The sequence below is a fragment of the Pollachius pollachius genome, assembly GCF_949987615.1.
Source record: "Pollachius pollachius genome assembly, chromosome: 2".
Taxonomy (NCBI): Eukaryota; Metazoa; Chordata; class Actinopteri; order Gadiformes; family Gadidae; genus Pollachius; species Pollachius pollachius.
In genome coordinates this window covers 18,535,312-18,546,230 of record NC_136935.1, presented here as the reverse complement: position 1 = coordinate 18,546,230, position 10,919 = coordinate 18,535,312, and the positions used below count along the sequence as shown (strand labels likewise).

The window sequence follows — 10,919 nt, the reverse complement described above, 5'->3', positions numbered from 1 at the left end:
TGTGTGTGTGTGTGTGTGTGTGTGTGTGTGTGTGTGTGTGTGTGTGTGTGTGTGTGTGATATGGAGGGATGTTTTTGTACATTTTTGTTGATGTTGTTGTTGTGGTTGTTGTTGATGTTGTCTGAATGTTGTTGTTGATGATGTCGTCACAGTGTGCTGTTTCACAGGTCATCAGTTTCTACTTCAAATGGCACTGCCTCTGTCTCCATGTGTATGCTATTCGGCTCGCTGCTGCCCAGCCAGCCAATAGGAGTGCGGTTGAACGAGGGCCTGCAGCCAATCTCGTGCTGGTAAACGATCGGTTGCTCTGGCTCCTCCTCCGGTTTGTCCGGCAGCTGGAACTTCATCAGCATGTTGGCCTTAGCGTAGCCCCCAAAGGGCATGGCAGACCTGGCAGGGGAGAACAGGTTTAGAACCCTGAATCAGCTGACCTAACACCGGGACTTCGATTCCGGTGAGATAGCTTTCACCATATGCATCAAAAAACAGAGATATGTTTCTGCAATGGTACCACTGATGTTGGTTACATGCTGTATGCTATCTGTCCCTCTTGCACAACTATTAAACTGTAATTATACATCACATTTATTCATCCACAAGCGATACAACAGACAAGGCATTGCAACATACGTTAAACCGTATTTTTCAACCTTTACCACGAATACAACTTGAGGTGTTTCTCTTGTGTTTCTCAGGGTTGGAACTGGAATACCTGTTGAAGGACTTGTAATGAACAAGGTCCTTCTGGGCCACCGGCCCGGCCATCTTAGACCTCAACGTGGAGGTGAGGCTTTCGTCTCCCTTCATAGCCTTCTCCCATGGAGACTGATAGGTCCTCGCAACTGATTGGTTGGTCGGGTCATCCATTCCGCCGCCTGAATGATTGAACGGATTGTTTGAGGGATTGAGTATGTAGGATAAGAGAAAACACACAAACATCAACAATAAACACTAAAAGTTTGAAAATATGGATTGGTCGATTTTTTTCTTTCTAATCAACTTATCATCTAACCATATATATCTACATGTATGTATATATATATTCATATATTTTTTTAATTCGATTGGAAAGAAAAAATATGAATATATAAATCTATATATACATAAAAAATATACATATATATCATTTTATCACCAAACTCTTAATATGAAAAAAGGATACCTTCAAACTAACCTTTAAGGGGAGTCCAACCTGTTCCATCCTGGAGATTGCCTCCTTGACCCCCTGCACCTGCTACTCCGGCCCCACCTCCTGCTCCACCTCCTGCTCCTCCTCCAGCTGCACCTCCCAATCCAGTTACTCCTGCACCAGCCCCTGTGCCCACTTTGATCCCTGGCTTGGGTGGGGGCATGGGGGGTCCTGCCCCAAGCAGCCACCCAGCCTGCGTGCTTCCTAAGTAGCATCCATCCACCTGTCCGCCCAGACTGGGGCCCAGCTTCTGCAAGTTATCCTGTGTTCAACCATTCATAGGTAACACTTACAATAAAGTTATTTCAACATATCCAATCAATCACATTCCAACAGCTGGTGTCCTCACTTATGTGTTTAAGGAGCTGGGGCTAGCAAACCCATCCCTAATGTATTCTGGAAGAGAGTTTAGCAGTCAACAAGCTTAAAGGGGTAGTCAAATGTATCCAAAAGGTATTTGGTATTTCAAAGAATTCTGCTCGATGGATGGATGGATGGATGGATGGATGGATGGATGGATGGATTCACTGGTGTGAGCATAGGGGGTGCCAGTGTACCAGGGCCCAGGGCTGGGAGGGGCCTACGGGAATCGGCCTTGCCCTGAGAAGGGCCTCTGCCTTAGCATGATTTTCAGGGATTTTGGGGTTTCTAATGAGCTTAGGCCTAAAGATTCTATCTTGTTTTAATGTTTGTGTGCCAACCTGTTATAATGTTCTTGATAATAGGTTGCCGTGCCAACATATTATAATGTTCTTGATGGTAGGTCACCCTGCCAACCTGTTAGAATGTTGTTGATGTTAGGTTGCCGTGCCAACCTGTTATAATGTTCTTGATGGTAGGCCGCGAAAAGCCTGCATTTTCTGATGCCGGCCTGTGCCGATGTGTGTGTGCTCACATGTGTGTATACGCATGTCTGCATGCGCAAGATTTATAATCAGTAAATCATGCATAGGCAACTATGTTTTGCCACTGGATGAATGAACGGTTGGATGGATGGATAGAGGGATGGATGGATGGATTGAGGGATGGATGGACGGAGAGATGGAGGAATGAAGGGATGAATGGATTGATCTACAGCTCTCACCATAGACTCACTGGAGAAGACGTCTGGGTTGTTTTCCCAAATGAACTTCTCCACCCTCTTCTGCCTCATCCTGAACATCTTTGAGCCTTTGTTGTTCATGAGGGAGAGCTCCTCCAGCATGATGTCTCGGGGGGTCCGGATTTTATTGCCCAGGTCGAACTCGGACGCCTCTGGCTCTGAATCAAACTCTGCTCGCACAGCACAACGGTGGGGATGATGGGGGTCACAAGCAAGCAAAAAAGCCATGTATAGGTAAGGAATGTATGTGTAGCTTCTCTGTATCGTAAAAATTATCATAATAGTTAGACACAATAAAATACATGTGTCCATAGAGCCAAGAATTATTTAATTCATAGAGATATTCACAAGATAGATAAGCAGAGTGAACTAACTAGGTGATGTTGATTGTGTGGTGCTGGTGGTCATTCTGCAGGTGGTGTTGTGGGGACCTCACCATCTTGAGTGATGTGGGCCAGGTCTGTAATGATCTTGGAGAGATTACCCTTTTTCCGCTTGTTCGGAGGGGCAGGCTTTGCTTGCGACATGGCTAGAGAAGGCAGGAGATACAGTTAAACTATCCTATCCAGTTGGTTCATTTACTTTTTACCATTCAAATGCCACTTGAAGGTTATTATGATGAGAAAATATCAACCAAACATAATAGCAATGTTTAGCTTTCGTACTTTGACAGAAGAGCAGATTTCCATTGTATATGTTTATGTTTTTCTTTTTTTTTTTTCTTAAATGATATTTGTTTTATTAATTACCATTTTTAATACTATTGTTTCAATGAGGAATTCCTCATTAAAACATCAGATTGGGAGTCACCTAAATAATCAATTTCCTGCCTGGTCTCTTTCTTTTAGTGCCACTGCTGTTTGAACTCAAGACCACAAGCAGTGACAACATCGTCACAGTGAAACCTCATTAGCCAAACGAATGAGACCGTCGCCCAATGAGGTCTTCAGACGGGGAGGGCCGAGGCCCGAGCTCAATTTTCAGGTTCAAGGGTTATGTCAGCACGCATAGATATCATGTATCTTCTAGACGTACACACACAGCGACCAGCGTTTTCAGATATTTGTGTGGATCGTTTATGTTACATACCTGGAGACTTTTGTAGTTTTGTAAATGCTTACGAATAAAAAACGCCACCCTGGATTGCCTTTGAAAAACAAAATATGCCAATGATCCAATGGTTGGACTACCGAACATATTCATTCTGAAGAGGCCTGTAACGAGGTCATCTACCCTGCCATACTTGCCATATATTATTGGATTTCATAAATAAATGGCGTGTCAAGCTCATTGAGACTGTAACTGTAATTAAGGGCTATACAAATACAAAGACTTCACTTAAAGCTGATGATCATTGTCAATTTTTGAAACACATTTGATCTACACATTTTTCAGTATTTACCTTAATTCTGCCTGTGTGGGTGTTCAGCTCAGAACACTTTCTTCAAGGCCTTGTCAAGTAGCACAACATCAAGTCACATCTACTGACTGTAACTCAAGCCGCCACCTCTATTTATAAATGCCATTTAAAGCCAAGACATTTTACTGAGGCATAAAGGCGTCATTGGTCTATCAAATGAACTCAAAAGGACACTCTGACCAACTGAAACAAATTCAAGACAAGAAAAAAATCAAAAATATTCAATAGAAGAAGGATTGAACAGCTCTTCAACAAACATCAGCAAAAGGGAGACTGTACGCACCTTATTTTAAATCTCTTAAAATAATCTGGAACTAGGAAACAACTTGGGTGGTCATGTTTCGCTCCTCCTAAATGGTTCAGCCAAAGCTTGGCAATGCCATATAAAACATTTGCAACGCACGCACTGGCATCTAGTCAGTACATTTCCACTTCCCTTGGTCACGGTAAGACTTTACTTATAAACTTCCAGAGACACAAACACTATTCTCCCAATTTCACTTTGACCCACCCAACCGATTGGCATCACAATTTGTGAAGTTTTTGCACCTCTTTCTTAAACGTACTTTTAACAACTTGTTGAGTTGCAAAGCCCCTCTTGCATTAGTGCCCATGTAAACCGTGTGTGATTCTATTTCATTGCCTCCCGTGCTCTGGACATGTGAAAGCGTGTGGCACTTTTGGTTAGCCTTTCAAAAGTTGACGATGCACGTCTCTGTAAGACATCAAGACGGTGGTGTTGATTGGTTAGTAGAAAGAACACTGAGTGTGATGGGAAGCAGTTGCACTCACCAGGTCTTTTTTGTTATCCTGACAGGCAGGGTCTATAAATACAGGGGTGGGAGAACAAGAGAACCCCAAAACTGCTCTGCTCCGTGAGAGATCTGGAATCACACCTATTCAAATCCCCCTGCGGTGCCTCTGGTCCTAATGGCGGGACCCTGAATCAGGAGAGAGTGCAAAAGCCCAACCTGCCCTCGGATAGCTGGTCTTCTGCCGGGGATGGGGGGGGCTAGGGTGTGGTGGGGTGGCGTGGGGTGACGTTGGGGATGGGAATGGCAAGAGAGGGGTGGGTGGGCGGGGGGGTCTGAAGTTAGCAGTGTGAATACGAGGTGAGATGGTGGGTGGCTGGGTGGGGGGGATTCTTGCGGTGGCCATTGGAGATTGAGGGGGATAAGTCCCCGTTGGCCAGTGTAAACTGCTGATGGGAATATAAAGACTCCAGAATTATTCGTGCAGATGGTGCCGCTGACTATAATTAGCAGCAGAGGCCAGAGGAGAGACATTAACTCCACTCTACTTGTTATTAGATAGTATCAGGTTGGATCTGTGCGTGTGTGTGTGTGTGTGTGTGTGTGTGTGTGTGTGTGTGTGTGTGTGTGTGTGTGCGTGCGTGCGTGTGTGTGTGCATGTGTGTCCTGTGTGTATGTGTGCGCATGCAAGTGTTTGTGTGTGTGTGTGTGTGAGACCGTGCACGCAAGTCTTTGTGTGTGTTTGTGTGTGTGTGGAAGTGAGAGAGTAACATGTTTCGAAATGTGTGTCTGAAGCACTGCATCATCTTTAAATATGTAAGACACAGTATCAGTATTTGGGCAGATGGATAAAGAATCAGTTTTCGCCTTCACCACCTGTCATGATGACCTGTGACCCATCCCGAGAATGTCTCATTATCAGTTCCATGAGGCGTCCCCTTGTGATATGCACGTAGAGGAATGCCCTTGGTCATAACTTGCTTGGTAAATATATGCTGTTGTTAAAATCATTTAATACACAGCAGGAATTTGTGTATTGCTGCTAAATTAACCATATGTATTTTTAAATCAGAACAACCCAGTATTTAAGAATTATATTCAATTCAATTCAAGATCTTAAAATCTTTAATTTGTGAATATCTAATGATGGAATGATGGATGGTTGATGGGTGATGGGTGTGTGGATGATGATAGGTGTAATGATAGGTGTAGATGTCTAGGAGAGGTACCACAGTGAAGATCCCCACTGCAACCTTGGGAATGTAATGAGGGTTAACCCAGGGGTCACGGCGCCTTGGACGAGTGGATGTACACCGGGATGCTTGATTTCCAATCAAGCTCGGTCCCTGGGGAGAGATTGAAGGGGGCATGGCTCTTGGACCTGAGCAGAAGACAGGTGAGTTAGTGGCTCTAGTACCAAGAACAGCTATTTAGAAACCATCCTGCTTTATATAGGCTTTTTATAGTTACCTTTGCCAGGTTTATAAAATTGGTACAAACTGTTGTTTATTATCAAACTGAGTGTATCCATAAATAGTGTACTGTGTGAATATTCACACACTATATATAGGCGCGAAGCCTCCCTTGGGGGTGTAAAGGCTGGCTAAATGCCTGCGCCATCAAAGGGGCCATAAAGATGTCTTCAGTTTAAAAGTGAGCCCACAGCGCCACTATGTGGCAGCATGTTGCTAAAACATCTGAGTATAAAAAACAGAACTTGAAATTAATCGATAACACTGAACAAGATCAATTCATAAACCACTTATGCAATAGCCTCTTGGATGGTTACTGTTACGGTCGTCATTAAAAATATGATGTAATTATATTTGTATTTTCATATTATAAGATAAGTTTAGAGGAAATTACTTTTTGGTTATATTTACAATTTCAAACTTTGTTATTACGTTATTTAAGGTTACAACTTTATTTCAATAGTTATAAAACAGTGTCACATGGAAGGCGGATTGTGCCCTTGCAGACTTGGGGCGTAAACCCCATCCATATGCGACATGACAGAGGCGAACACATGCGCATCGTTAAGAAGAATTAGGGTTGATTCTGGAATCAACCCTATGATTTATGTAAAGATAATGGGATGATTTCCATGGGCGTCAGCTTGGTTTGAAATGTGTTTGGGACAAGACGCATTCTCTGTCCCCACCACCTGCTCTGCGGTTGATAGAGTAGTTTTACCACAGAGAACAAGCAACTGTATGCATTCGTAACCCTTACGGTTTTCATATGTACCTCTTTGAACATGATTAGCTGCAATTATTTTACTAATTATTAAGTATACCCACTGAAACAATCAAAGTAAAGCTTACACACAAAAAAACACAGTCTTAAAGGGGAACTATGCAACTTTTTGGGCTAAATTTACCTTAATATAACAGGTTAAGAGTCATTGTGATGTTTCTATAACACTTTATGGGTCAATTGGTCACTGTTTCGACTCCCCCGAGCTCATCTTGGCGGAGAAAGGAAATATGCAAGTTTCTGCCCCTCAAGGCTCTGTACTGGGGCCTCTTCTGTTCTCCCTCTATACCAGATCTCTGGGCTCTGTAATTACATCACACGGCTTTTCCTGCTCACTGCTACGCTGCTATTTCTCTCTTTCCCCTCATCTGACAAAGCCCTGATTGCAACAGCCATATCTGAATGTCTGGCAGACGTCAGCACTTGGACAACTGCCCATCACCTGAGGCTTAACCTCAACAAGACTGAGCTCCTCCTAATGACAGGGAAAGATTGCCCACACATGGACTTACTGGTCACTGTTGAGAACATCACTGTATCTCCATCTCCAACTGCCAGAAACCTCTGTGTGGTACTGGACAATCAGTTATGCTGCACCGCAAACATCACTGCGGTGGCCCGATCCTGCAGATTTGCATTTTACAACATCCGCAGGATCCGGCCCTTCCTCACAAGGGAAGCAGCTCAGCTTCTAGTCCAATCACTGGTCGACTACTGCAACTCGCTCCTGGCTGGACTCCCTGCCACTGCGATTAAACCTTTGCGGCGCATCCAGAATGCGGCAGCGCGCCTCGTGTTCAACCTACCTAAGTTCTCCCATGTGACCCCCCCTCTTCCGGGACCTCCACTGGCTCCCTGTAGTAGCTCGCATCAGATTGAAGATGATGGTACTGGCATACAAGGCAGTCAATGGAACTGCCCCTGCCTACCTCCAAGTGTTGGTCAAGCCACACACCCCAGCTTGATCCCTCTGCTCAACTACCTCAACTGGACGTCTGGTACCGCCATCGCTAAGAGCAAGCAAAGGTCGGTCAGCAAAGTCACAACTTTCCTCTGTTTTGGGACCTCAGTAGTGGAACGAGCTCCCTGCCGATGTCAGGATCGCAGAGTCGCTCACCAGCTTTCGCAAAAGACTCAAAACTCACCTGTACAGAGTTCACCTCGACTGCATAGCAACCCAGCCCCTTCCGGCCACCTTTGTATGTTGTACGTCCTGGCACTTAATGTACGCCATTATTGTACACACTTATTTATAGTACTTAATTGTGTAGCATCTGCAGTAAGTGCTATCACTGCTGTACACGGGGTATGGGTTAGCCTAGCGATTGTTAGTACTGGCACTTGGTTCTATGAACATCTTTACTGTACTGACAGCGATATATTGTTTCACTTCTTATGACAATCAATATTATCGCTTTGGATAAAAGCATCTGCTAAATGCCCTAGATGTTAATGTAAAAAATGAAGCTGTAGGGGGAGCTGTGTAGAGAAAAGTGCGAGCGCAAACCGAGAATGGAGGACCTTAGGTAGGTTTTCATTAGCTTTATTTTACAAAAACTCCTTTCTGCAGATGCCACTGTCACTGGAAGGTGAGTAGTTCAAATGCAGTCATGCCTGCCTTGGGTAAGTTTGGAATGATCTGGATTTCTGTTGTCAGTTCTGGCCAATCATGGTCAGTCTCCTCCCCATGCGTCAGTCTATTCCCAAGTAGCTCACAGTGTTCTCTGAGTGACTCATTGTCCATGTCAGTAAAACTGAGCAAAACACCAAATTTATCTCTGACATTCTTTAATGATGTAAAGCGTTCTTCCAGTGACTGGATGGCAGTGTCCACAACAACATTAAAGAATGTTATCTCCATTCTCTTGAGAGCATCATTTACAGCAGTGGTTGACCTTACCCTGATCCTCTATATTTGTTACTTACTCCTCAGTTGGTCAGATTGATTTGATGGCCACTGAGCAGGATCAATTGTTGGCAGTGGAGCAGAGTTACCAGTAACAGAAGGGGTCGGTTGGCATATTTCAGCAGTTATAGTTGGAGCTGTGTGGTAAAATAAGTTGGAAAATGTTCAGCTACTTATGTAAAAGTAGCTGAAGGACTGTAAAGAGTCATCCGAACTTATAACAATTATGCTCATACATTTGGGTATTAAAGGTACGGTGACATACAATAAACAAAACAAAAACAACCTAAAGAAAAACAAATTCACAAGTTAGTTATTGGTTGACTCAAATGTTACCGTAATCGATTATAATAAAGACTATTTCCTAATTAACCTTAATGTTTTTTCTGAAGTATGCTTTCAGTATCCCCTCGTGTATTCCATCACTCTGAAAAGGGGAGTAACCTCCCTAATCTCGGTGGCCCTGACACACATGAGAAGACAGGCTCACATACACACATGGTTCTTTTCTCTTCCATTTTCTTTTTTTTTTTAGACTAGGGTAAATTCCTGAAAGACCATTTGGTGCATATTTCTCCTGTGATCTCCTAACTTCTTCCGCTAGCTGTTCTTGCTAGTACTGTTGGGCCAGGTTGGGGCATTCTCTGACCCAATGTCCTGATTGCTTGCAATAAAAACATCCCTTAGTGGCTGCTCGCGGCCCTCCTCAGCCTCCTCCTCCCCTAGGCACCTCTATAGTAGTACGGGGTACATGGGCGTGACCGGTGGGGGTGGACCCTGGTGGGGATCCTGAAGCTGGTATTACCGGTGGGAATCTCCATTTGGTCATGGCGGAGTGGTAAGAGGGGCAATCCTTGATCCAATGACCTTGTTGCTTGCAATGAAAACACCCCTGTGTGTTTCGTCGCGGCGCTCTGCCTCTTCCTCTGTATCCCTGGTTCTGGTATTGTTGCTGCTGATATTGTTGCTGCTGGTATTGTGGCTGCAGGTTGGCCATCACATATCCAGGGTAATTGGTGGGTTGGTATCCCGGCGGTAGCCATCCAGGTGGCGGGGTCTCCTGATACACTGGTGCCATTGATTGGGTCATCAAAGACATCCTGGCCAGGGGTTCCTTGGTGTCTTTAGCTTTTTCATGCAGCTGGGACCTCTCCATGTGCTCCTTTATCTGCATTCTCACAAGTTGTTTCTTCTGTTCTTCAAAATCCTCTTTCTAGTCTAACCGCCTCTCTTCATCAAGATTGAAGTGGTGAACGAGGTGTTCTACATACTCCGCCCATGGTTTGGTGGACAGCGCTACCACTGTCCTCAGTCCCTCCTGGAGCCCGAGTGGCAATCGTTGTAGGATCGCCTGCTGAAATGACTCGGTCGTTAGCCTGCTAACGCGTGGGTTGCAGTCATTATTGTCCGACCACATCTTTTCGGCCCTCTCTATGTACGCAAAGATGGATTCTCCGGGATTGATGATCAGGCCGGAGATTCCCACTTTGCTTTTGTCGGCCAGGAAGAGTTCCCTGAGGGTCCTCCAGTAGAGGTTCCGGTATGTATTGAAGAAGGTTCTGTCAGGTAGTTCATCAGTTCGGGTCAATCTCTCCAGTTCAATAGCTTTTGTGGGGCTGTGCGCCCTGCCGATGATGGCTCGTAAATCTCCTAGGGCCAGGACATCTCCAGATGTCTCTGTCTCGAAATTCCTGATCCAGGCCGCTGCCCCCGCTGTGAGCAGTGGCAAGCGGTTGGCCAGAGCAGCCATGTCCCGGTGGCCCCATGGTGTATAGGTTTCTCTCCCCTCTGCGTCTGTCAGAAGAGGTACCATAAAGTTTGGCTGGGGGGAACGGGACCCGCTCTGGTTAGGCCGGGGGGTATTGGTGTTGTTCGGGCTCAGAAGGTCGAACAACATGGGGTTGGTCATTTCTTAGTCGGAGGACTCCAGCTCGGCCTGGTCTGGTGTTTTGGGGTGTTGGGGACTAGGATCTTTCGACCTGGTCCTCATGGCATGGGGACCCCTTTGGTGGGGGACTTTTTGTTGCGACCAGGGCCAGGTTGAGGGGCCGGCGATCGCCCTCTTCCCTGGCTTCCTTGGTGTCTGTCCTCCCTGTCTTCTCTGCATCCTTCCTGTTCCACATCTCTTTCTTCTTCCTCCATGGCCACTCCTCCATCTTCCCATTATTTTCTGTACTTCTCTTTTCTTTTAGCCCAAATCTTCTGTTGTTCAGTGGACAGTGGCTTGCCTAGTTGGGCGTTGGCTGCCAGGTAGCTGGCTACCGTAGCTCTCAGCTGGGCCGGGGTGTCTGGGT

General features: G+C 45.4%; 1 protein-coding gene across 1 annotated transcript; it reads right to left on the bottom strand.

Annotated features, from left to right (window-relative positions):
* Positions 1-161: 161 nt before the first annotated feature.
* On the bottom strand, positions 162-2,818 carry myoz1a (myozenin 1a; the record flags this gene model as incomplete). The annotated part of the gene is made up of 5 exons (XM_079730555.1): positions 162-390; positions 713-875; positions 1,175-1,451; positions 2,274-2,461; positions 2,728-2,818. The coding sequence occupies 5 exons, from the start codon at positions 2,816-2,818 to the stop codon at positions 162-164; spliced, it is 948 nt and encodes a 315-aa protein (XP_079586681.1).
* Between the last annotated feature and the right edge of the window lie 8,101 nt (positions 2,819-10,919).